General features: G+C 43.3%; 1 protein-coding gene across 3 annotated transcripts in view; it reads right to left on the reverse strand.

Annotated features, from left to right (window-relative positions):
* Nucleotides 1–27,522, reverse strand: part of LOC140740594 (palmitoyltransferase ZDHHC1-like) — a 39,732-nt gene that overhangs the window by 1,756 nt on the left and 10,454 nt on the right. For 2 of the 3 annotated variants that reach the window (XM_073069882.1, XM_073069880.1), the window contains exons 5-10: nt 21,817–21,941; nt 17,953–18,108; nt 13,415–13,527; nt 8,494–8,564; nt 7,210–7,312; nt 5,155–5,254 (exon numbers count right to left, since the gene is read on the reverse strand). In XM_073069882.1, coding sequence (XP_072925983.1) covers nt 5,155–5,254; nt 7,210–7,312; nt 8,494–8,564; nt 13,415–13,527; nt 17,953–18,108; nt 21,817–21,941 — 668 coding nt within the window. The remainder of the gene's footprint in view (nt 1–5,154; nt 5,255–7,209; nt 7,313–8,493; nt 8,565–13,414; nt 13,528–17,952; nt 18,109–21,816; nt 21,942–27,522) is intronic. The other variant, XM_073069881.1, reaches the window with a different exon arrangement.

Below are 27,522 nucleotides of genomic sequence, written 5' to 3' on the forward strand. Positions count from 1 at the left end.
TTATTTCACCCTCTGTCTAGCTACTAAAACTTGTCACTACTCCAAAAATCATTCTGCGGTGTGAGGATAACCTCAACTGTTTTCATCCTGTGCAAGTTGTCTTATTATACCCCTCTTAACTATCTCCTTCACCCTCAACTGCAAAAAGAGCTTATAGACTCTTCTGTCACGAGCTGTCTTACCCAGTCTCCTAGTTCTGCTGCTTCCCTTCCTTCCGTTACCAAACCAGGCACATTCCAATAACCCTGCACGGTCTTTACTCAAACACCTCTCTCGTTTCTCCTCTCTCCCTTCACACTCCACCAAAGTCAAAGTCAACTTATTACCAAAGAATGTATACGTTAACTCTGCCATGGAAAGTCCCAAGCCCGGCTGCGGAAAGAGGAGGGTTGGGCATCGGACTGGCAACCTCATCCCATAAAAACCCAGTGCTATAGAAATGCAGAGTTGTCGAGTCCTTGAAAGGGAGTCGGTAGGTTGTGGAATCAGTTCAGAGTTGAGGTGAGTGAAGTATTCCATGCTGGTTTAGGAGCCTGATGGTCGTAGTGTAATAACTGTTTCTGAACCTGGTGGTGTGGGACCCAGCGCACCTCCCACTCTGAACCTGGTGGTGTGGGACCCCAGCACACCTCCCACTCTGAACCTGGTGGTGTGGGACCCCAGTGCACCTCCCACTCTGAACCTGGTGGTGTGGGACCCCAGTGCACCTCCCACTCTGAACCTGGTGGTGTGGGACCCCGGAGCACCTCCCACTCTGACCCTGGTGGCGTGGGACCCCAGTGCACCTCCCACTCTGAACCTGGTGGTGTGGGACCCCGGAGCACCTCCCACTCTGAACCTGGTGGTGTGGGAGCCCAGCGCACCTCCCACTCTGAACCTGGTGGTGTGGGACCCCAGCACACCTCCCACTCTGAACCTGGTGGTGTGGGACCCCAGTGCACCTCCCACTCTGAACCTGGTGGTGTGGGACCCCGGAGCACCTCCCAATCTGAACCTGGTGGTGTGGGACCCCAGTGCACCTCCCACTCTGAACCTGGTGGTGTGGGACCCCGGAGCACCTCCCAATCTGAACCTGGTGGTGTGGGACCCCAGCGCACCTCCCACTCTGAACCTAGTGGTGTGGGACCACAGCGCATCTCCCACTCTGAACCTGGTGGTGTGGGAGCCCAGCACACCTCCCACTCTGAACCTGGTGGTGTGGGACCACAGCGCATCTCCCACTCTGAACCTGGTGGTGTGGGACCACAGTGCACCTCCCACTCTGACCCTGGTGGTGTGGGACCCCAGCGCACCTCCCACTCTGAACCTGGTGGTGTGGGACCCCAGCGCACCTCCCACTCTGAACCTGGTGGTGTGGGACCCCAGTGCACCTCCCACTCTGAACCTGGTGGTGTGGGCCACCAGCGCACCTCCCACTCTGAACCTGGTGGTGTGGGAGCCCAGCGCACCTCCCACTATGAACCTGGTGGTGTGGGAGCACAGCGCACCTCCCACTCTGAACCTGGTGGTGTGGGACCCCAGCGCACCTCCCACTCTGAACCTGGGGTGTGGGACCCCAGTGCACCTCCCACTCTGAACCTGGTGGTGTGGGACCCCAGTGCACCTCCCACTCTGAACCTGGTGGTGTGGGACCCCAGCGCACCTCCCACTCTGAACCTGGTGGTGTGGGACCCCAGCGCACCTCCCACTCTGAACCTGGTGGTGTGGGACCCCAGTGCACCTCCCACTCTGATTTTATTTGCCGTAGACTAATAAATCCGCAACCACCCTTCCTGCTTCTAGTGCTGGTCTTTTGTGGATAGTTCTGGTCCCTCAGCTCCAACGCTCTTTTATTAAAACATGATACTCATAATTACAAGTCCCTCACTCTTTCTTTGTCGACCACCTCAGCTGCCCTTTCCTTTCCAAAGTTTATGAGGATATTTGAGCTTCCTACATCTCCGTCGATCTCACTTAGATCTTGTTATCCACCAAATCAAATTCCCGCCTGTGCCACACTATTACTAAAGTTCTGATCACTACTATCATCCGATTTGATTGAAACAAGAACTTGTATCCTTCCTTCTCAACTTGTCTGCAACCTTCAATGTTGATTTCACTTTCCTTTTCCTATATCTATTCAGTGTTTTCTGGATGAATGGAATCACATTCACCTGCTCTCACCATCAGCAGTAGAATTTTGTGCAGCACTTGCATCATTTGCACCGTTACCTCTGGTGATCACATCTCCCCCTTCTCTCTGTATCTGCATTTTCTTGTCAACATTATTTGAAATGACAGCCTCAGCTTATACACAGACGATACCCACTTTTACCACTTGACAACTTCTATTGATCCCAAATTTTCTCAAAATTAATAGACTGGCCTTGTGCGTGTCATTAGTAAGATGTCCTGTATTCCCCTCTATTTATGGACATCCCCTCATCCCTGTCAAATCTCTACCACTCAAACCTCTTTCTTGTTATCTGTACACTTGATGAAGCCCAAAGAATTCCTGGCCTGTCTTTCTTCTCCATAAATATAATCATTCAGAATTCTGTTGTCTGTATTTCATACATCCTTTACTCTTGCTTCTTGATTTATGGTAAAGCAATATCTCAATTTCATAAATGTTTGTTTTTCATAATCCTCTAGTCATTTCTCTCTTGCAATCTCATCAATAATTTACCATATCTGCACTCTTCTAAGTCTAGCCTCCTGAGGATCTCTGTATTAACTTCTCCATGACTAATATCAATGCTTTGAGCTGTCAAAGTTCTCTCTCTCTCCCCCACCTCCCTCCCTTCTCCCCCCCATTCCCTACCCCCCCCCCCCCCACCTTCTTGGCTTGTTGTAGAATCACAGATCAGTTGCTTCACAGGAGTGTGCCTTTCAGCACATTGTCCCCCATAGGTACCCAAAGAGCAGCTCATTTGGTCCCAAATTATCTTCTTTCCCCAGAGCTCTGAAAATTATTTTCTCCAAAGCACCTATCCATTTCTATTATCCCTGACTGATTCTGGTTCTAGGACTCTTTCAGGCACAGAGTTCCAGATCCACCACTCTCTGTGTAATAGTGTTTCTCCTTATATCTCTCCTTTACTGTATTTCCTTTTTACTTCAATGATATCTGTGCTCCAACCAACGCCCCCCCCCCCCCCCCCGCCAAAACAAGATCCTTGAATCATATTTTAGTGAGAGAAATCTTCTTGGTTTTATCCTAAAACTGGTCACAGTCTTGTACATCTCCATCAAATGTCCAACTGGTCATTGTCTTGTACAGGTCCATCAAATGTCCAACTGGTCATCGTCTTGTACAGGTCCATCACATGTCCAACTGGTCATTGTCTTGTACAGGTCCATCACATGTCCAACTGGTCATTGTCTTGTACAGGTCCATCAACTGTCCAACTCGTCATCGTCTTGTACAGGTCCATCAACTGTCCAACTGGTCATCGTCTTGTACAGGTCCATCAACTGTCCAACTGGTCATTGCCTTGTACAGGTCCATCAAATCTCTAGCTGGTCATAGACTTATATAGGTCTAACAAATGTCCAGCGGTGATCATCTCCATCAAATGTCCAGTCAATCTTCTTTAGTGTGAGGAAAGTGACTCCAGCTTCTCCGATCTCATCTTGAAGCAAAAATCACTCATTCCTGGAAATTTTCCAGTAAATCTTTTCTTTGCCTTTGAAGGCCTTCGCATATTTTCCCAGTACAGTAACCAAAACTGGATACTATACTTCAGACGTACAGAGGGGTTATGTTGAACTTTCATGCTGTGATGCCCCTATTTATGAAGGTGTTCTCCCACATGTTGATGGAAAGCACTAATGACAGCCCCTTGACTCAGGAAGTCACTCTGTTAAATGAGATAGGGTTTCCCATACAAAAGGAGAATAAGGGTATGGCCTAATGAATCTTGCTGAGTGCCTGGGGAAAAGGAATACGGCTGGTCACTTGACACCACTGAATGGGCTTGCAACCCGTGGACGTAACAAAGGAAGCTGTCACTACAGGCTTCATTTGCCAGCAGGTTAAAAAGACAGCTCTCCCTGAAAGACCACTACTCCCACCACACTAAAAGGGAAACTGGTTCAGCCCTAATATGGCAGATGGATTACATCGAAGCCCTGCCACAGCAGTAATGATGTAAATACTTGCTCACCATGGCCAAGACATACTCGAGTCTGATCAGGACCACACACTGAAGGGATTGCAGAAGTCGATCCATTGTTTTGGGGACCCACAAGAAATACAATCGGATAACGGGTCTCATTTTGTAGGACAAGGGTGCTTTGGTTTCCTCCCACAGTCTAAAGAGGTACCAGTTAGCAGGTTAATTGGTCATTGTAAATTATCCTGTGATTAAGCTGGTGTTAAATCAGTGGGTTGCTGGATGGTGCGGCTTGTTGGGCCAGAAGGGCCAGTTCCGCACTTTATCTCTAAATAACAAGAGCCTGAAAGACCGGGCCACCAGCAACGGTGTATCACATCCTCCATGACAGCCCAAGCATCAGGGCTGATTAAAAGGATAAATAGACCTTTGGAGAAACAAAACTGCCTCTTAAAACCGACCTACACCCTACAGGGGTGGCTGGCTTTACCAACTGAAGGTTGACAGCGCCTGAGAAACAGACCCTCACCTCAAAGATCACCTACAATTAGAACGATCAGGAATGCCCCAGACCCCCGAGGAGAAAGTGGTCACAATAGAAAAGCTTCCAGCAGTGGGTGGGAGACTATGGCACAAGTATAAGGGAAGGGACCATCTGGAATGTGGGGAACCAGAGTGATTTCTTATGCCCTGCCCCTTACCTACAATGGATGAAGGTCAATAAAACTACAGTGAAAGAAACTAGTTGAGTAATTCAGCACAAGATGAAAATCAACATGACTCAAATAGCTGAATATATTTCAGAAGACTGAAATAAAGTGCAGTAAATATGATGCTTTAGCTATCTATTAGCTAAAATCAATAGACTTTTACATTAACTTTGTTGCAATATGTTGATACCATTTAAACAAATGTTTTATTTTGATAAATAGATTAGTTCATTTCAAATTATGAAAATTTAGAATATCAGGCTATTAGGACAGTATGAAAGTCCACAATCCCTTCAATTTGTTGTAAGTACAAACTTTACTTTAGGTAATAACTATTTAATCCTTACCTAGTGGTAGTTGAGAAGGTCGAAATGGTCTTTTAGTGGTCCTGATTGCAGCCTTCTGTTTAAATCTACTTGCAGAAGACATTTTACGTCTTCGTTTCTGCTTCAACAACAGAAAGATTAATATCAGTTATTCACCAAATGTAAAACTCTGCCAGAAGGATATCTACATTCCATTCAGAAACTGACAGAGCTGTTGACATGCAAAGTACTACTTTAATTACGTCCAGTAGACACTTTATTAGATACATCTGTACACCAGCTCGTAAATACAAATATCTAATCAGTCAATCGTATGTGAACAACTCAATGCATAAAAACATGCAGACATGGTCAAGAGATTCAGTTGTTATTAAGGCCAAACATCAGAATGGGCAAGAAATGTGATTTAAATGACCTTGACCATGGAATGATTGTTGGTGACAGATGAGGTGGTTCGAGCATCTCTCAGAAACTGCTAATCTCCTGAGATTTCCGCACTCAACAGCCCTTAGAATTTACAGAGAACGGTGCAAAACACAATAAGCATACAGTGAGCAGCAGGTCTGCAGGCAAAAACACCTTAATGAGAGAGGACAGAGGAGAATAGTCAAACTGGTTCAAGCTACAAAACGGTGATAATCACACCAACGTTCAAGAAGAGAAGGGTGAGCTGCCTCAATGACTATCACCCACTGGCACTCACATTTACTGTGATGAACTGCTTTGAGAGCTTGGTCATGGCTAGAACCAACTCCTGCCTCAGCAAGGACCTGGATCCAGCACAACTGGCCTATCACCCCAATAGGTCTACAGCAGATGCAATTTCCCTGGCTCTTGGTACAATAGAAATACCTAGCTCAGGCTGCTGTCTATTGATTATGGCTCAGCGCTCAATGTTATCGATAGCACGCTCTGTTCTTATGAACAAACTCCAAAAGTCAGGCCTCAGTACCTCCCCTTGCAACTTCCTCACCAGGAGACCACAGTCTGTGCAGATCAGAAATAACATCTCCACCTCGCTGAAAATCAACAATGGTGTGCTTCAAGGATACGTGCTTACTCTCCCTACACCTACAACTGTGTGTGACTAAGCACAACTCAAATGCCATCTATAAATTTGCTGCAGACACAACTACTGTTGGCAGAATTTCAGATGGTGGCGAGAGGGTGGATGATTGGTGGTGTGTTAACAACCTTGCACTCAACGTCAGTAAGACCAAGGATTAAATGTGGACTTTAGAAAGGGGAAGTCAGCACAACATAACACCAATCCTCATAAAGGGATCAGAAGTGGAGAGAGTGAGCAGTTTCAAGTTCCTGCGTGTCAAGATCTCCAAGGACTTACCCTGGTCCCAACATACCGATGCAGTCATAAAGAAGGCAAAACAGCGACTATACTTCATTAGGAGTTTGAAGAGATTTGGTGTGTCAACAAATACACTCAAAAACTTCTAAAGATGTACCATGGAGAGGATTCTGACAGGCTGCATCACTGTCTGGTATGGGGGGTGGGGGGGGGGTGTGGTTAGTTGCTACTGCACAGGACCAAAAGAATCTGCAGAGGATTGTAAATTTAGTCAGCTCCATCTTGGGTACTAGCTTACAAAGTACCCGGGACACCTTCAAGGAGCGATGTTTCAGAATGGTAGCATCCATTATTAAGGACCTCCAGCAGCCAGGGCATGCCCTTTTCTCACTGTTACCATCGGGTAGGAGGTACAGAAGCCTGAAGGCTCACACTCAGCAATTCAGGAACAGCTTCTTCCCCTCTGCTATCTGAGTCCTAAATGGACATTGAACCCGTGAACACTACCTCACTTTTTTAATATATCTTATTTGTTATGGTATGATTTTTAATCTATTCAATATACATATACAGTAATTGACTATTTATTATTATTGTATTATTTTTTCTTCTTCTGTATTAGACATTGCATTGAACTGCTGGTAAGTTAACAAATTTCACAACACATGCCAGTGATAATAAACCTGATTCTGATCAATATCTCTGAAGATCTATCCTGAATTCATTAATTATAAATACTTTGAAATGTTCTGTGCATCAGCCTCCTTTACCTGTGAAATCCTTTTTATCCTGGCTTGACTACGATCAGAAGCAACTGTTGGCAAAGTTTCATCCTCTATCATGACAGCATCCTGATGATACCCTGATGTTGACCTATGAAACAGATGACAGGATACAGTGATAAGGTGCAAGATTTTTCACACTAGTAAAGAGGGAAATGACAGATAAATTCACCTTGTTGTCTGATAGTTATCTATATAAACATGTAGCCTGACACATTCAATCCTGTGTCTGGTCTAACTTTACCGATATGCATACATCAGTCAAGCATTCTTTTGCTGCTGACTTTGTTCAATGCCATTAGTATTTCTGAGTCTTGATCTCACAAGCTTTATTATAGAGCCCAACTACTGATGTTAGGCTAACAGGTTGGTGTTTCCGAGTTCTCTCTCTTCCCACCTCCAAAAGTCTATCTTGCTATTTCTATCAATTCCCATTTAGGTATCTCACTGTATTGTTCTTCTGATGTACACAAAATCTCAGGCACTTAGGAAATAGAACAAAATCAGTTCTTCTACACCCTACAATGGTTGCCAGTATATTTTTCATAACTGATTTTGGTTGCAGAAAACAGCTAACACCTCCAAATTTAAAAGAATATCTGCTTCCTGGCCCAGTACCAATATTGATCTAAGGACTATCATGTATACCAAATCAGGCATTCACTATAAACATGTCCTCAAATTTAAATATACTTGAATTCCAACATGCCTATTTGAAAGTATACTTTGTTGTAAAAAAAATACACCCGATTTCAATAATACATGTACTGCAGGGTTATAGTTAGATAATGCGAGCAAATTAAGATGTTGCATGCTGGTATAAATAAATATTGTACGTTATGACTCAATTTGGTGGCATAGGTTCGATATGGAGGGGCCACTACACCGGATTGAAAAGAGCTGTCAAATGCTGCAAACCCAGCCAGCTCCATCATGTGGCACTCACCTCCCCAGCATCAAGGACATTTTCAAAACGTGATGCCTCAAAGAGGAGGCATCCATCATTAAGGATCCCCATCACCCAGGACATGCCCTCTTCTCATTGCTACTATCCAGGAGGAGGTACAGGAGCCTAAAGACACATACTCAACGTTTCAGGAACAGTTCCCTCTTCTCCACCATCAAATGGATTTGAATGGATTTGATTTAATGTTGTAAATTAACATAATGCTATTTTATGGACTTATTCTAACACTTCTTTTAAAATGATTATCAATTTAGCTTTGGATGCTGAGAAAAGTTAGAACGAGTAATTATTCATTTGTTACTGACCCATTTGTTGAGGTGCTTTCAAAGTGAACGTGAGTGTTACCATTCTGATGAGTTGCCACGTTTTCTGCATTCTGGAAAACAGAAGGGTTACCATACCATTTGAGCTTCTGTTTTTTAAAAAATACAGTCTTCATTAAAGACATGCTTCCTTCAAAGTGGCCCAGGTAGAAACACACATATTTGCCAATAAGCTTTTCATTACAAAGGTTGATGGTGTTGTAGATAGTGTAGAGGATTGTCGAAGATTGCAGAGAGACATTGGTAGGATGCAGAAGTGGGCTGAAAAGTGGCAGATGGAGTTCAACCCGGAGAAGTGTGAGGTGGTACACTTTGGAAGGACAAACTCCAAGGCTGAGTACAAAATAAATGGCAGGATACTTGGTAGTGTGGAGGAGCAAAGGGATCTGGGGGTACATGTCCACAGATTCCTGAAAGTTGCCTCACAGGTAGATAGAGTAGTTAAGAAAGCTTATGGGGTGTTAGCTTTCATAAGTCGAGGGATAGAGTTTAAGAGACGCGATGTAATGATGCAGCTCTATAAAACTCTAGTTAGGCCACACTTGGAGTACTGTGTCCAGTTCTGGTCGCCTCACTATAGGAAGGATGTGGAAGCATTGGAAAGGGTACAGAGGAGATTTACCAGGATGCTGCCTGGTTTAGAGAGTATGAATTATGATCAGAGATTAAGGGAGCTAGGGCTTTACTCTTTGGAGAAGGAGGATGAGAGGAGACATGATAGAGGTGTACAAGATATTAAGAGGAATAGTCAGAGTGGACAGCCAGCGCCTCTTCCCCAGGGCACCACTGCTCAGTACAAGAGGACATGGCTTTAAGGTAAGGGGAGGGAAGTTCAAGGGGGATATTAGAGGAAGGTTTTTCACTCAGAGACTGGTTGGTGCGTGGAATGCACTGCCTGAGTCAGTGGTGGAGGCAGATACACTGGTGAAGTTGAAAAGACTACTAGACAGGTATATGGAGGAATTTAAGGTGGGGGTTATATGGGAGGCAGGGTTTGAGGGTCGACACAACATTGTGGGCCGAAGGGCCTGTAATGTGCTGTACTATTCTATGTTCTATATTACTGGTCCTGGGATGGAAGCAAAACGTTTCATCAGTACAACCAAAGGTTAATGATCATACAATTAAAGGTAAAAATGGCAGAATTTCAGTTTTGTTTAATATTTAATGATAAATATACGCTGGGATTGGTACGAATTTGTAAAGTCATAAACCAAGCCTGCTAAGCTCAAAGCTAAATTTTCAATCGTAAGAAGCTCTGCTGGAAGATGCACATGTGTGGAGGGCTGACATTGGGTGCAACCTGTCCAGATTAAAGAATATTTGCCCTTGAAACTGAATTCTCACCGAGTCATTATCTTTAGAAATGGCATAAAGGGGATAAAATTAATTTGTCCAATTCAAATTGTTATACTGGAACTTAACTGTCAATATTTGAAAATTAAAGATCAAGTTCAGAACCAGTAACTACTTTATCAATAGCCAAAAACTGAAAATAAAAGTACATCATACAATTTCAGCCAATGATAGTGCTTCCTCAGATAGAGAAAATTACTTTTATTCTGTTTAATTCTCTTTGGCCACTTCCTCCAAGAAGCTTATCCAATTTATTTTTAAGCTGAGTTACAGATTGTACAAGAGAAACTTTTTATCTTGCCTTTAAATGCTTGATCTCTAACATTAAAACCTTTTATTCTTGAATTCTTAACCATTGTTGCTTCTACTTTATTTTCAACTGATGTCTCAAGCAGATTGCCTATTATATTGTATTCAAGGAATACACGTAATGTAAATCGTGATTACAAGAAATTCTGCAGCTGCTGGAAATCCAAAGCAATGCACACAAAATGCTGTAGGAACTCAGCAGATCAGGCAGCATCTACAGAAACAAACAAACAGTTGATATTTCGAGCTGAGGCCCTTCTTCAGGACAAAAAGGAAGAGGGAAGATGCCAGAATGAAAAAGTAGGGAAGGAAAAGGTAAAAGGTCAAGCCAGGTGGAATTCGAGGTCCTGGGTTTGTAGGAACTCAAGTTGGCAGTGGAGTTTGAGGTTTGGTACCACCTGGGTTCGTTGGAACTGGAGTTGGCAGTGGAGTTTGAGGTTTGGTACTGCCTGGGTTTGTTGGAACTGGAGTTGGCAGTGGAGTTTGAGGTTTGGTACCACCTGGGTTCGTTGGAACTGGAGTTGGCAGTGGAGTTTGAGGTTTGGTACCGCCTGGGTTCGTTGGAACTGGAGTTGGCAGTGGAGTTTGAGGTTTGGTACTGCCTGGGTTCGTTGGAACTGGAGTTGGCAGTGGAGTTTGAGGTTTGGTACCGCCTGGGTTCGTTGGAACTGGAGTTGGCAGTGGAGTCCGAGGTCCAGTGCCGCCTGGGTTCGTTGGAACTGGAGTTGGCAGTGGAGTTTGAGGTTTGGTACCGCCTGGGTTCGTTGGAACTGGAGTTGGCAGTGGAGTTTGAGGTTTGGTACCGCCTGGGTTCGTTGGAACTGGAGTTGGCAGTGGAGTCCGAGGTCCAGTGCCGCCTGGGTTCGTTGGAACTGGAGTTGGCAGTGGAGTCCGAGGTCCAGTGCTGCCTGGGTTCGTTGGAACTGGAGTTGGCAGTGGAGTTTGAGGTTTGGTACCGCCTGGGTTCGTTGGAACTGGAGTTGGCAGTGGAGTTTGAGGTTTGGTACCGCCTGGGTTCATTGGAACTGGAGTTGGCAGTGGAGTTTGAGGTTTGGTACTGCCTGGGTTTGTTGGAGCTGGAGTTGGGATTTGGCAGTGGTGGACTCAGAGGTCCAGTGCTGCCTAGGTTTGTTGCAACCTGAGTTGGGAGCGGTGGAGTCTGAGATCTGGTGTCCCCCAGGTTCGTTAGAACTGGAGTTGGTGGTGGAGTCTGAGGTCTGGTGCTGCCCGGGTTCATTGGATCTGGAGTTGGCGAGGACTGTATCCCCAGAATGGAGGTGTCCAGGGCTGTTGGAACTGGAGTCGGAGTCGGCGGGATCTGTGGTCTGGAGTACGGAGATCTGATCCTTCCTGGAAATGAGGAAGGCAAAGGAATGGCAGTTGAAGGCATGGATATGGTGGAGGATGAAATGTTGGTCAGGTCCATGGTAGGTGAAGGAGAAAGAGGCCTGCAGCTTTGGCAGAGACTGAGACAGGACCTGCAGGTACCTCTGCAGAGTGGAGAGGGTTTATGTGACAAATCTGAAACAGGTCTATCTTATCTTTTTGTACAATCACCTTTAAATATGTTTGCCAATCTCATCCCCCTAAAACTGTATCATTTAGGACATACTCTAATTATCTTTTCTTAACATGGTCCTTATATGGCCTTTAACAAACTTATATCATCTTCACTTGCACCAATGCTCATATTTTAAAAAGTCTCAGCATTGATACTGTGGGTCACTAGTACACATACTAAGCAAATCTAAAAAGCAACAAATTTACCCGGCTATTTTCCCAAAATCAACTACTACTACTACTACCGGTACTACGTCAACTCAGGCCTGGGGGGGGGGGGGGGCAGCGTCTGGCAAAATCAACACTTATCCTCTTACGTAGCAACTTATCAACTCCCTTTGAATCCTGATAAAGATACCCTGAAGTAAAAAGAGAATTCCTCTAATCGTTCCTCAGTCAACAGCACTTAAATTTATTATTCAATCGCAATCTCAGTGCTGATCTCACCGCTGTTCAAGAAACTTGCCATGTAAACTCTTTTGAATTCTCCTCCCCCCCACCCCCACCATCACCTTAAAGCTATCCCTCTTAGCATTTAACATTTCCTCTCTGAAACAAAGACTGTTGAAGGGTCTTGGCCTGAAACGTTAACTGTTTAATTCCTTCTATAGCTGCCACCTAACCTACAGAGCTCCTCCAGAACTTTGTGTGTTGTTCAGGATTTCCAGCAACTGTAGACACCCTTATGCTTCTGACTATCTAGATTTCCTATGCTTCACAATTTTACATTGGAAATTGGTTTATTATTGTCCCATGTACTGAGATACAATGCAACACTTTTGCTTCAGTGCCATACCAACACGTCATTCCATTCAGACCGTATACTTCAGTCAGGTCTTCCCTTCAGCCTCTGACAGTACAAATAAAGTCCAAGCTTGTTCATCCTCTCCTTACAGCTGATTTCTTTAATCCAGACAACATCCTGGTGAACCCTTCTGTACCCTGTTCAAAGCCTCTACATCTTTCTTGAAATGAGGCAAGCACAACTGCACACAATTCTCCAAATTGTAGCACATCATCTGCAAAATGACTTCACCACTTTTACACTGAACACCACTGCTGACGAAGGCAAATATGTCGTGCCGGCTTTATCACCTTCTTACAATAGGTGCCACTTTCAGGGAGCTATGGACATACTCCAAATTGCCTCTGTATATCAATGCTGTTAAGAATCCTCCTAAAAACTCTATACCTTCATCTTATATGCAAACTCCCAAAGTGTAGCACCTCATACAGGTCCAGATGAAGGTCCACCCATCATTTCTCTGACAATATTCCTGATTGGTTAAGCTGCTGCTGAATCATTTGTCAACCTTCTTCATTGTTCATAACTGAAGCACAGATGTACTGTACATGTTTTCATGTTTCTTAGCATGATGTCTCAAAGTTTAGTGGACCTCCACGTTACTATTTTTTACTTTTACTCAAATCTTCCTAGACTATTTATATCCTAAATTCCAACCTGTGTCATTTTATTAGTAAGAATCTATTAACTTCTATTCATTTCTCTACATACAAAATACTCCCTGTTTCTGCCACTCTCTCATGATTCACAATCCACTGTCAGCATCTTAATCAGCTTAATCCGAGAACATAAAGCAGAGTTTTCTGAACAGGCACAGGACAGTGTAAGTTATAAAATGTACATATCATTTATAGAAAACTGACACCTTGCTACCTGATTAGATTTCAATCGTAAAGCTTCTATATCATCACTTTGTGGTGAGACTTTCGACACTCGCCGTTCACGGCGGAAAAGTATATATTCGTAAGTGCTTATTTGTTTCCACACTGTCAGAAAAAGAAAATATCCAAGTTATGTGTCACCTGCAAATTCTACACTGAATCTCTAACAACGTCTTGCAAAATGAGTAATACGATTAAATGCATTTTGCATGTTAGTTGTGGGCTTCGGACATAAATGAGAATCAAATTTAGAAGTAAAACTTATTAAGATAACAAACAGAAAAACGTGAAATGTTTTAAAAGCATTTGATATTTTAGAAAGAAAATCAAAATGTATTTTTAATACTGAACACCATTAGAACCGACTTATCAAGAAAACATTGAGAAGTTTATCTGATAAACGCTAAAATGTTCATTTTTGCTACTGTGCGATATATCAGTAGTTTTGGATGCTTGTACCATTTTTGCAATTATTCTTAAAGCCTGCTTTCTAAATTGCCAAGCATATTGCTTTCATATAAAAATGCAATTAGGTGGAATATTTCCAAGATATTTTCCTGTTATATGCTTATGGATGGAGAATTGACACACATGCATGTGGTATATCTTGATAAACAAAAAGGCAATTCTGGCCATAATTTAATGGACAGAAGAAACACAGGCAAAACATGTGAGCCATCAGTAAAACAGAAACCCAGAAGAGATTGTGCAGGTGCTGAAAATCTATAAACCCCATTTCCAGAAAAGTTGGGATATTTTCCAAAATGCAATAAAAACTAAAATCTGTGATATATTAATTCACGTGAACCTTTATTTAATTGGACAGAGTTGGGACAGAGTTAAAATAAGATTGAAAAGTGCACAGAATATTCAAGTAACACCGGTTTGGAAGACTCCACATTAAGCAGGCTAATTGGTAGCAGGTGAGGTATCATGACTGGGTATAAAAGTAGCGTCCATCAAAGGCTCAGTCTTTGCAAGCAAGGAGGGGTCGTGGCTCACCCCTTTGTGCCAAAATTCGCGAGAGAATTGTTAGTCAGTTCAAAAGGAACATTTTTCAACGCAAGATTGCAGAGAATTTAGGTCTTTCAACATCTACAGTACATAATATTGTGAAAAGATTCAGAGAATTCAGAGACATCTCAGTGTGTAAAGGGCAAGGTGGGAAACCACTGTTGAATGCGCGTGATCTTCGAGCCCTCAGGCGGCACTGCCTAAGAAACTGTCATGCTACTGTGACAATTATAGCCACCTGGGCTCGGGAGTACTTTGGAAAACCATTGTCACTTAACACAGTCCATCGCTGCATCCAGAAATGCAACTTGAAACTGTATAACGCAAGGAGGAAGTCATGCGTCAACTCTATGCAGAAACGCTGGCGAGTTCTCTGGGCCCCGAGATCATCTCAGATGGACCGACAGACTGTGGAACCGTGTGCTGTGGTCAGATGAATCCACATTTCAGCTAGCTATCGGAAAAAAAGGACGTCGAGTTCTCCGTGCCAAAGATGAAAACGACCATCCTGATTGTTATCAGTGAAAGGTGCAAAAGCGAGCATCTGTGATGGTATGGGGGTGCATCAGTGCCCACCACATGAGTGAGTTGCATGTATGTGAAGGTACCATTGACTCTGAGGCGTGTATTAGGATTTTAGAGAGACATATAGACAGACAGTTGATGTTACCATCAAGGCAACGTCTCTTCCTGGGACGTCCATGCTTATTTCAGCTGGACAATGCCAGACCACATTCTGCACGGGCTACAACAGTGTGGCTTTGTAGACACAGAGTGCGTGTGCTTGACTGGCCTGCTGCCAGTCCAGATCTATCTCCTATTGAAAATGTATGGTGCATCACGAAGAGGTGAATCAGACAACGGAGACCAATGGACTGTTGAGCAGCTGAATTCTTATATCAAGCAAGAATGGACAAAATTTCCAATTGCAGATCTACTACAATTAGTATCCTCAGTTCCAAAACGATTAAAAAGTGTTATTAAAAGGAAAGGTGATGTAACACAATGATAAACATGCCTCTGTCCCAACTTTTGTTAAGTGTGTTGCAGCCATCAAATTCTAAATCTGTGTATATTTACAAAATACTATTAAGTTGGCCAGTAAAACTATTGAAAATCTTTTCTTTGTACTTTTGTCAGTTAAATAAAGGTTCACGTGAATTAACATATCACAGATTTTTGTTTTTATTGCATTTTGGAAAATATCCCAACATTTTTGGAAATGGGGTTTGTAGAACAACGAAGACAAATGCTGGAGGAAGTCAGCAGGCCAGGCAGCATCTTGGAGTGGAATAGACAGTTGATGTTTCAGGCTGAGACCCTTCATCAGGATTAGATGTGGGGGGTGGGAAGAAGCCAGAATAAGGTGGCACGTGAGGAGAAAAGAAGGGGCAACGGGGAGCCAGATTGTGGAATGGAAGAGGGATGGGAGAGCAGGAGAAATTACCATAGGTTAGAGACATTAATGCCCATGTCATCAGGTTGGATCCAACAACCTTTCTGAAATAAAACTTGTATTTCTATAATTACCCCAACTACTGCATTCTAGAATTATTCAATTGTCTTCAAGTTATAACCCAAGGCTGTGAAAGATGGTACAAAAACATCTGCTTTTCCATATCCATCACATCATTCTCCCTAACTTCTGCCCTCTTCAACACGATCCGAGCACTAGGCACATCTTTACCTCTCCCAACTCTCCATTTTCCACAGGGATCTCTCTCCACATGACTCCCTGGGGCACTTACTCCTCCCCACTCATCTTCTTCCTGGCACTTATCCCTGCAAGTGTGACCAGTTCTACACTTGCCCCTACACCTCCTCCCTCACCTCCATTTAGAGTCCCAAACAGTCCTTCCAAGTGAGGTGACGTTTCACCTGCAAATCTGTCAGGATCATCTACTGTACCTGGTGCTCCTGGTGAGAGTCAATGTAGACTGAGTGGCCACTCGATGAGCACTTTTGCTCCGTCTCCCGCAAAAGATGGCATTTCCCTTTGGGCACACATTTCAATTTGATTTCCCATTCCCATTCCGACATATCAGACCATGGCCTCACATACTGTCATGAGGCCACTCTCAGACTGGAGAAGCAACAACTCATATTCCTTCTGGGTAGCCTCTCCAGATGGCTACGGAGGCCACGGCGATGGACATATTTAAAGTGTAGTTTGATGGTTCTCGATTAGTCGGGGCATTAAAGGTTATGGGGAGAAAGCAAGAAAATGGGGTTGAGATGGAAAATAAATCAGTGATGATACAAAGGCAAGCAGACTCATTAGCTGAATGGCCTAATTCTGCTTCTCTGTCTTATTGTCTTCAATGACTACATTTTGATTTCTATAATACATCAATTACTTCATTTGAAAAAATTCAATCTCAGAATATCCACTTTGCTAATAATGAATTGGCTTTGCAATCTGAATACAACCAAGAGCTACAGAACTATGAAACGTAAATGATCTGATGGTCAATTGAATGTGTATGAGGAGAGCAAAGGCCATTTCTACATTCTTTGAAACTGTTCCAAAATTTGAACCTGTCCTGTCAGAATCAGGAATGATTAACTGTGTTTGTTCAGGCATCAGACTTCTAGATTAGTTTTGTTTGTTCGCTCATTTATTCTGTACTGTGTCATATGACCTGTGGGATCATAATCTTTCTATGACCACAATTGTTCTTGGTAGATTTCTCCACAGATGTGGTTTGCTATTGCTGCCTTCTGGGCAGTTTCTTTACAAGACAGATGACCCCAACCATTATCAATATTCTTCAGAAGTTGCCTGGTGTCAGTGGTCGCACAACCATGACTTATGATATGCACCAGCTGCTCATATGACCTTCCATCACCTGCTCCCATGGCTTCATGTCACCCTGATCTTGGGGTGGGGGGGGGGGCGCTCAAAGCAGGTGCTACACCTTGCCCAAGGATGACCTGTAGACTAGCGGAGGCAAGGATTGCATTACATCTCCTTTGGTAGAGACAATTTTCCACCCTGCCATTCATCTAGATTAGTAATCCAGTTAAATATTACATTTATGATGCCCTCTGGGTGAGATTAACAGAGTATCCATCTTCCTTTCAATTATTTCATGAAAATAAATGTAAAGAAATGCAAGGTTTGAGGTCTGCACCCTTGAAGCAGAACAGAAGTGGTAAAACTAAAACTATGGAGCAGTACCCTGCTGCTGATAATTACAAGGAACTGTCCAGGACAACCAACTTTCTATTTAAAAAATGGAGTTCTCTGTTGGAAAAGTAGGATTAGTCTGCTTGACTGTGGTAAATACCGTATGCTAAGCCTATTTTATTGTGTCATATTTTCTATGATCTGTCAAAGTAGATACTTTCCATAGTAGAGAACTGATCAAGTTCAACTTTTAAACAATCATTTGCTTGTAATACAATCTTTAAGACATAATTTACAGAGGTCTTAATTTCTTTTCAAAAAACAGTATACTGGCGATGAACCTTACTGACTTTAAAACTGGAGCAGACATTTTGTACATTACTTACTAAGGTAGAAGTGGAAGAACAGAAGATCGCACAAAGCTATCAGTGCAGTTAGACTTAGTCCAACAGTGACCACAGCGAGAACAAAAATAGTACTGAAGTTTGTACGAACCGAAAAATATGGCAGAAATAAATGCCAGGTATCTGCATCATTTATCACTGTTGAAATAAAGAGTACAAGTTTAAACTTGATTTCAGTTCTACCAGTTCTTTCCTAGTCTATACTTTTTTTTTAAAAAAAGGCTTGAAGTATACTTCTGAAGATTCAGAGCAGCAAAACCTCTATTGACAATCAGACCGCACGATTCCATAAAAGGACTTAAACTGAATAAAAGCCCTTATTCTTTTGTGAAGTGCACTTGGTGTATAAAACTATCAAACTTAATCTACAATGCACGTCCTTTTATCCACATTTCTACAAACATAACTAAAGATTTCAAACTTTTTGAAAGCTCAATGACTTTCTAATTTTTATAAAGTACCTGAAGTGATAAAATAATTCTATCAGAGCAATAAAATCAGTGGGACTTACAAATGTTCAAAGGAAGTAAATACACTAACATGATATAAGCTTTTTAGTCACTCTGGGGGGGGGGGTGTACACTGTAGACACTAATATGTAATAATATTTCAGTCACTGTGGGGGTGTGTACACTGTATACACTAAAATGCAATATTTCTGTCACTGTGGGGGGTGTACACTGTATACACTAAAATGCAATAATATTTCAGTCACTGTGGGGAGGGTAGACTGTATACACTATGAAATAATATTTCAATTTTCTGTTGAGAGTCAAGGAATTATTATAACTATGAGAAATAACTGAGTATAAATAACTCAGTTATTGATAATTGATAATGTTGTGTTTTTGCACACAATTGCATGAAAGCCAGATACCCCTTTGCCTTAGATAATACGGATCTCCAAGGCACACTTAGATCAAGATCCAAGTGTATTGCTTACCATTAATATTTCAAAATACTTTTGCACAAAACATTAACATAATTCAGAATTTCAATTCAGGATTTTAAATATTTCTTTACAGTATGTATTCAAATTATAAAGTCATTTCAATTAAGTGATAAAAAACCTTGAAGTGATATTGATTTTTGAATGGTTAATCCTATGGCAAAGTAGAACTGTTGCATCTAGCAAATACAAGCAAACTGGAGTTTATCAAGATGAGAGCCTGTTCAAAACCTCATTTATTGTGGGATAAAGTTGGAAAATTATAAATAAGCATTAGAATCGACAATAAAATTATCTTTTTTCTAAATCTGTAGCTGGTGAATACAGGCAAACCTATGTTATTTGGTGGGGACGTGGTGGAGTTAGGGTTTTGCTCCTAGAAAACAGTCCATATGTCTACCCTACATAATACAAAGCCACATTATCTAAACATGCATAAAGAATTGAGAGCCGAATATAATTGCTTATGTTTGCCATCCCCGCCATACATGAATTTCTTAAGAGTAAATTCTTAGCCCACATTGGATTTTAGGGTGATGCTTATGAATTCTGCAAGGGAGAGTTTCCATTACCCAAACCGACCTAACAAGTGGTGCCTACATGGGGCTGCAATGCACTCATTCCCTTTGTAAACATAATGGTCTGAATTTAAAGTCACCAACCACAGAACTCACTGTTCCTCTCCAAGAAATATTTCCATAAGAATCAGATTTAATATCACTGGAGTACATTGCAATACATCATTATACAATTATAATTGACATGAGGTATATATACAGTACTGCACAAAAGGCTTTGTATTTAGAACTATGTAAATAGGGTGCCTAACACTGTTGAACAGGGCTGTACCTGTCAACATGGAATGGTGAGCAAACTTGTAAATCTGCAGGGCAAAGGATGCTGGAAATGGTGAGGGGAGAGCACTGCAGGCGGGATGTGGGACAGGTGGCAATGCAGGAGTGCTAGGGCAGGGGCTGACATGGCTGTAGACATACACAGCCCTGAGGCATCAGACAAGGTCACTTGATTCCAAACAATTGGTTTATTGATCATTACAGAATCTCTCCCTCATGCTTCCTGCACTCTTCTCTCTCCCCTCCCCTTTTCCCAAACATGATTCCCATCTTCCTGTCCCCTTCCCACTCTCAGTCCACAGTAGGGACTCACATCAGAACCAGGTTTATCACCACTTACATGTGTCATGAAATTTGTTATTTTTGTGGCAGCAGTACAGTGGAATATATAAGCTTACTACAGTACAGACACCCCAGCTATACACGTGCCTAAGACTTTTGCACTGTACTGTAGTAAGTATATCTCTCTATCTCTCTACCTATATAATTAAATTACGTAAGTAGTGTAAAAAATGACGGAGGGCTCTTGGATTCATTGTTCATTCAGAAATATTATAACAAAGGGAAAAAAGCTGAAACGTTGAGTTTGTATCTTCAGCATCCTGTACCTCCTTCTTGTTTTTAAAAATGAGAAGAGGGCATGTCCTGGGTGATGGCAGGCCTTATGATGGATGCTGCCTTCTTGAGGAATCTATAAAGATCCCACAGCTTGAATCTCTTCTCTTTAGACATGTACAGGTGACCTTGCGTTTGGGTTACAAGCCACTTAGGTTACAGAAAGTCACTTACGGATTTCACAAATCAGTATCCAAAAATTTTGAGATACAGAATAAATTTCACTCATACACACGTTATGTCAGGAAATAAAATAAATGTTTAAAAGAAACAAAATAATATTGTCAGTTTTTATTCACACAGAAGGGTGAGGGAATAAGATTTGGTATAATGTCAATTGCATTTAAAATTATTTGTGAGTTCCTCCAGTCAGCTGACACAGGAACACACAGGTCAGAGTGCAGCGCTGCCAAGCTCAGCACCTGCAAAGCATTGTGGGAAGATGTAGTACCATGGCTAGCTCATTAAAGCACAATATTCCCAAAGCTTTTACTGCACGTCTACTAAGTCACAATGTTTCAACCCATTACCCCCCCCCAATCTGCTTCTATTTCTTCCATGATCCCCATCCTTGAATTTCATCCATTTCCCTGATAGCCCCATTTGTTGAACCCTTTCCTAATCCCTCAGCCTTATGCGCCAGGGAAAATGTGCCTCACAGAGGAACACAGCACCATGAAACACCTCGTGTCATCTTCGCATCCTTAGACTGGAGAAAGTGTGGCAAAGGAGAGACTGGCCTGTGACTGTTAACCCACTCAAAGCAGTGACTCGTGTCCAAATCTTATGGATCCACAGTACAGTGACCAGAAGTCAAACCTGACAATTTGTGTTGTTTCTTCTGCAGTAGTCTTGTCCAACCAGAGTCTAATGTTAGTCTCAACTAATAAACAATGGCAGTGCATTATTTTGTCCTCACTGATTAAATGGCTCAATGCAAGAGAAAGTATTGTGTAAGTATAGATCCCCACTTGTAACATGGGATTCAGAGAAACTACAGAAACTACTGAAGAGTAAAGGCTCTTCAGAGCCAACTATTTAACCAAAATCTAACCCTTCCCTCCTTCAATCATCCATGTGCCTTTCTAAATGTTGTTTAAATGCCCCTATTGTAGCTGCATCTACCACTACCCCTTGATAGGGAAACTGAAATCATCTCTGGAAAATTAGCTAAAATTAGCCAATGGAACTGCAGAGTCTTTATACATGGTCTTGGGCTCCTACCAAAAGGAGGCAAAAACATCAGACATCTCTCTTCATAAACATAATTGTGTGAGCACACAGGAAAAAGATTCAAAATAGAAGTGACTCCTGAAAGAATTCTCACATCATTCAAACACAATTAAAACAGGTAGCAAAATAACTTGCCTTGTACAAAGCATCCGAGACATAACATCACTGAAATTAAAATTTAGCAAATAAACTTACATCCAAATTCAGGGCTGCTTCGAAGCAGTTTTGGATTTGTAAAGAATCCAACAAAGACAAAGCCTGAAATGATGATGACTATCAGACAACAAAAGACAGCAGAGATAACACAGCCCAGGAAGTACCTACAGGAGAAAGCAAATTAAAAACATCAAGTTAATGAGTTTTAAAGCATGTGCACTGTAAAGACTTCAGTGACCTGAACTGTTAAAATTCTGATTTTCTGCTGTCAAAGCCTATTGAACAGATGTGGTGCAGAAGGGATGGCTGAGCAATTTTTGCAAAGATTATGAAAATATGAACTTTTTCTTTAATATCTCTGAATAAACAGTCAAACGAGTCCCAATGAAGGGTTTCAAGCTGAAACGTTTACTGTTTATTTTTCACCATGATGCTGCCTGATCTGTTAAGTTCCTCCAGCATTCTGCGTGTGTTACACCTTGATGCAACAAATGTTTCACCAGCTCTCCATTTACACCAGTCCTGCAGTACTCTCACTTCTTATTCTCCTCATGTTCTCACCAGCTCCCTGGATTACACCTCTTACCTGCACATTAGGGGCAATTTACAGCAGCTCATTAACCCACCTTTGGGATTTGGGAGGAAGTGGGATCACCCTCCTTTGCTTTTGGTCATTGGCAAGTGTTACGAAAACCCCGTAACCAGGTAACTTACCAGCAAAGATAGATGGATCAGCTGAGTCGGATGCTACTATTTTCAAACGTTTTATTCAACAAGGGCACAAACGTATGGTTAATACAAAACATTCAAATCGTCAAAACTCAATCTAAAACACCGATGTAACCATAATCAATCAGAAATAAGCTCTACAGTTGTCTAGGGGTAATGTAGATTTTATATCGTTCACTGGATAGCTAAAAGTCTTTCAGATCACGGCAGTTTCACTTAGTTGTCGGCGGAAGTGTCGCGTTGGTGCACGTTTAGTTAGAAAGACAGAGAACATGAAGCATTTACCCGACAGGTTTTCCAACCTGTAGGAGGTAGTCGGAAGTCTCGTTGGGGGAATGGACTCTCATCTGTGGCTTCCCCTGTAGCTAGGCCGTCTTCCGTGGTGAAGTCGCCAATCCCAGGCAAGGGAAGGACGCACACGAACCCCACCACCGGCTGTAGCTATTAAAACGCTGTCGCAGGATTTCTAGCGTTTCTCCTTCGTGTGTTTCCTTGGTGCATCTGAGGGTCCTCCCCTCAGACCCGCCTTTATACTTCTTCACGAGATCGCAGGTGTCAATCAAGTTGCAGGTAATGCGATCTCTCTCTCAACCAGCCCACTTTGCCCGAGGGCTTTTCAGGTGGTCTCCATGAGACAATAGTCAAAGTCACTTTTATTCTGCTTCTTGGAAGAACGTGGTCTTTCGCACGTCTCTCTCTCTTGGGTCAGTTGACCCCCCCTTAACTAGAGTTCTTGTGATTTTCACAAAGGAGGGGGCCAACGGCATAACACTTCCCCCCATAATGGGTTTTTAACCAGCGGTTAAAAACAGGTTGACACAGGAATTTTTTTTTTTGAATCTACATACTACACAAGCTTTTCTCTTCACAGAGTACTACTGTTATACATTCAAGTCAGTATCTAAACAGGTAACAAGTACAGTGCCCCTTTTCTTTAATACCTTAACCTCATGTGCCCTACTAACGCCTGGTAGCATCAAACTTCAGCTCAATAACCACCTTATTTATTTGCTTTCTTCGGCAACATAACTAAGGAGGTGTGATCTTAGCTTACATACATCTACAAAGGTTCATGCAAAAGACAAATTTTTATGCTACTTTCAAACTTAACAGTCAAGCTTCCATGGGTGTTGTCTTTATTATTCACATACTTTGTCAAAATCCCTTAAAACCGGCTTCTGCTATTTTAAAAATCGCGCCCCCATTAACCCTCGCCTTTTTTCCGGTTAATTCCCTCGTGGCGATCTTGGGCACCCTGGCGAAATAGGCTTTCGCCCGCTCCTTTCATAGGAGTTATTTTATCAGCGTGTTCCAAACTTAGACCACCCAATTCCTTAATTTTAGGCAATTGGTCGTTTTTCTCTTCAGGACCCGTCATGCTATTAGTTTCCAATTTAAGATCCGCAAGCGATCTCGCTTTGTTCAGACAGCATTTCAAATTCTGCCTTTTCACAGCACCCTCTTGAATAACAATAGCGTGTGGGGCACCTTTACATTCCAAATCAACCTGTAATTGATTCGCAGGCACCGTGTTACCAAGCCATTGTCTCTGCAGCCTGGTTGCTGCTTCTGACATCAATCCAGACATTAAATTTTCTTCCTTCGATTTGGGAATTACAGATTTCCCGTCTCCCTCCACAACAACAGTTATCTCCCCATTCGTAAACTCCACATTAACTCTGAAGACCCCCTTCTGTACAACCCTCTGGGAACTCACACTTCCCAAGGTTAACCCCTTTTTCCCCGAACCAGGTCTATCTGACTCACGAGGACGGCCGCCCCGTTCCCCTGAATCAAATACCTCAGACTTCCCCTGAGCTCCGTTACCAGGGTCAGCACCACGTGCATCCCCATCTTGGACACACTCAAACGGGACATTGGCCTCTTCCAGGCTTTCAACACCCGTACCTTTTTCAGATTCTAACGTCCCCCGATCCTTCCAGTTACTCTCTAGGCAGCCCCCCGTTGGGGAAGGCGCAACCCTGCGAGCTGAAACAACCTCCTCGGCCATTTCAGCTGACTTCTCCACAGCAAGGATACCCTTCTCCTCTAAGACTGCCCTCATTTCACTCTCGGGACCATCGAGAACATCTTTAGGACTCTCAACTTCTCCAAACAATTCTGCCAAACCAGACAGATCAACCACGTCCAATTCTGGACGTTTTAACAGCTTTATCCGTTTCTCATCTTTATTTCCTACCTCTAGGACCTTTCTCTTCACTAAGGGGAGGGCTATCTCCTTACCCTTACCCCATTTTACTTTACTACCTTCCGTTTTACCACCCTCTGAACCCTCGTGGTGTAGTGTCGGTAAAAACGTCGGGGCCAATTTCAAACTGCGCGCGGTCCCAGTCGCCGCTCTCGACAGGCTGCGAGTGACCGCGCATGCGCGATAGCTCGGGGACTCCATGGGCGGGGCCTCAACTATCAGGGCGGTTCCGATCTTCCCACCCGCGAGGTCATTACCCAACAGGAGGTCCACGCCCTCCCCCGGTAACTCCGGCAGGACGCCTAGCTCCACAGGTCCCGACACCAACTCGCAATCGAGAAAGACCCTATGCAAAGGCACGACCGCGGTCTGGTTCCCGATTCCTCTCAGGGCAACCTCCCCCGTCCGAGGGCCGAAATTTAACACATTACGGCTAATTAACGATAGTTCCGCCCCCGTGTCTCTCCAAATTCGTACGGGGATGGGGGGGTCCACTTCCCTCAAAGACACGGTTCCTTCGGAACTAAATGTCTCCCGCCCCTCCGGTACTCCATCTACCTGGGGCCCTCTTGTCAACTTCCTGATTACCACTGCACGCCCGATAGGGCTCGCTGCTCTCTCCCTCTCTGGCTCCTTTCTCAGAGCAAAGCACTTTGATGCAATATGTCCCACCTTTCCACAATTAAAACAGTTTAAACCAGGAGATCTCCAGGTTTCCTGTCTGTTATCCTCACTTTTTGTGCTAGCTCCCGGTGGAGTTTCTCCCTTAGCCGGCGGACTGTCCCTACCATTCCGACGGTCTCTCGGGTAACTTTTTGGCGAGGAAAACTTTGTCTTGTGGGTTAGGGCATATTCATCTGCGAGCCTAGCCATCTCTGAGATGGACTGATTCGTCCGCTCATTTAAATACATTCGGATCTCTTCCGGAACGCAACTTTTAAATTCCTCAATCAAAACTAGCTCCCTGAGACGCCCATAGTTCTCGGCCACCTTTTCAGCTGTGCACCAACGGTCCAAGAGCACACCCTTCTCATGGGCTAGCTCTGTATACGTTTGATTCCACCCTCTTTTTAAATTTCGGAACCTTTGTCTATACGCCTCAGGTACTAACTCGTAACCTCGGAGAATGGCCTCCTTTACTTGATCATAATTCCCGTCCCTTTCTGTGGGCAGCGCGGCATATACCCGCTGTGCTTTTCCTCGTAACACACTTTGTAACAACGCCACCCATTGCTCTCTGGGCCACTGCTGATTCTCTGCCACCTTTTCAAAGAGCAAGAAATAACTATCAACATCCGTCTCCTCGAACGGGGGGACCAACCTCAACGCCCGACTAATATCAAACCCCTCCTCTCTCTCTCCCCCTTGAGTTCTTCGCTCTTGTTTTCGCCTGTCCAGCTCCAATTCATAGTTCCTTTGTTTCTCTCTCTCTTCTGCTTCTAGCTGCTTTAGTTTGAACACCTGCTCTCTTTCCCTCTCGGCTCTCTCGGCTTCTCTTGCCCTCTCGGCTCTCTCGGCTTCTCTCTCGGCTCTCTCGGCAGCCTTCTGAGCTGCTTCTATTTCTAGCTGCTTTATTTTAAACTCATATTCCAGCCTTGCTTTCTCCAACTCTGCCTGATTTGTCCCACTCACTAATCTCCTTTCGGGAATATTTTCCAAATCCTCAGCTGTAAACACCTTCTTCCCAACGTAATGCTGTTGTATGACCCTTAGCACTTCCTGCTTTTTCATTGCTGGCTTCACCGCTGTGAGGTCTAATGCCTGCGCCAAACTTACTAAGTCTGATTTTGTGGCCATCCCTAGCGCCTCCATAGTTGGGCTTTTCATAAATTCACCCACGTCCATCTTTGCTGGTTTCCTGTCTGGCTACCTGCGTAACCAGATTTACGTTTGGACTTACAGCCCGATTCACTGACCCTCCCGTTTGGTTTCAAATCCGGGACGAGAACCCCACTTGTTACGAAAACCCCGTAACCAGGTAACTTACCAGCAAAGATAGATGGATCAGCTGAGTCGGATGCTACTATTTTCAAACGTTTTATTCAACAAGGGCACAAACGTATGGTTAATACAAAACATTCAAATCGTCAAAACTCAATCTAAAACACCGGTGTAACCATAATCAATCAGAAATAAGCTCTACAGTTGTCTAGGGGTAATGTAGATTTTATATCGTTCACTGGATAGCTAAAAGTCTTTCAGATCACGGCAGTTTCACTTAGTTGTCGGCGGAAGTGTCGCGTTGGTGCACGTTTAGTTAGAAAGACAGAGAACATGAAGCATTTACCCGACAGGTTTTCCAACCTGTAGGAGGTAGTCGGAAGTCTCGTTGGGGGAATGGACTCTCATCTGTGGCTCTTGTTACGAAAACCCCGTAACCAGGTAACTTACCAGCAAAGATAGATGGATCAGCTGAGTCGGATGCTACTATTTTCAACCGTTTTATTCAACAAGGGCACAAACGTATGGTTAATACAAAACATTCAGATCATCAAAACTCAATCTAAAACACCGGTGTAATAATAATCATTCAAAACACAAGCTCGATCGTCGTCTAGGGGTAATGTAGATTTTATATCGTTCACTGGATAGCTAAAAGTCTTTTAGATCACGGCAGTTTCACTTAGTTGTCGGCGGAAGTGTCGCGTTGGTGCACGTTTAGTTAGAAAGACAGAGAACATGAAGCATTTACCCGACAGGTTTTCCAACCTGTAGGAGGTAGTCGGAAGTCTCGTTGGGGGAATGGACTCTCATCTGTGGCTTCCCCTGTAGCTAGGCCGTCTTCCGTGGTGAAGTCGCCAATCCCA

Source organism: Hemitrygon akajei, chromosome 17, assembly GCF_048418815.1.
Source record: "Hemitrygon akajei chromosome 17, sHemAka1.3, whole genome shotgun sequence".
Taxonomy (NCBI): domain Eukaryota; kingdom Metazoa; phylum Chordata; class Chondrichthyes; order Myliobatiformes; family Dasyatidae; genus Hemitrygon; species Hemitrygon akajei.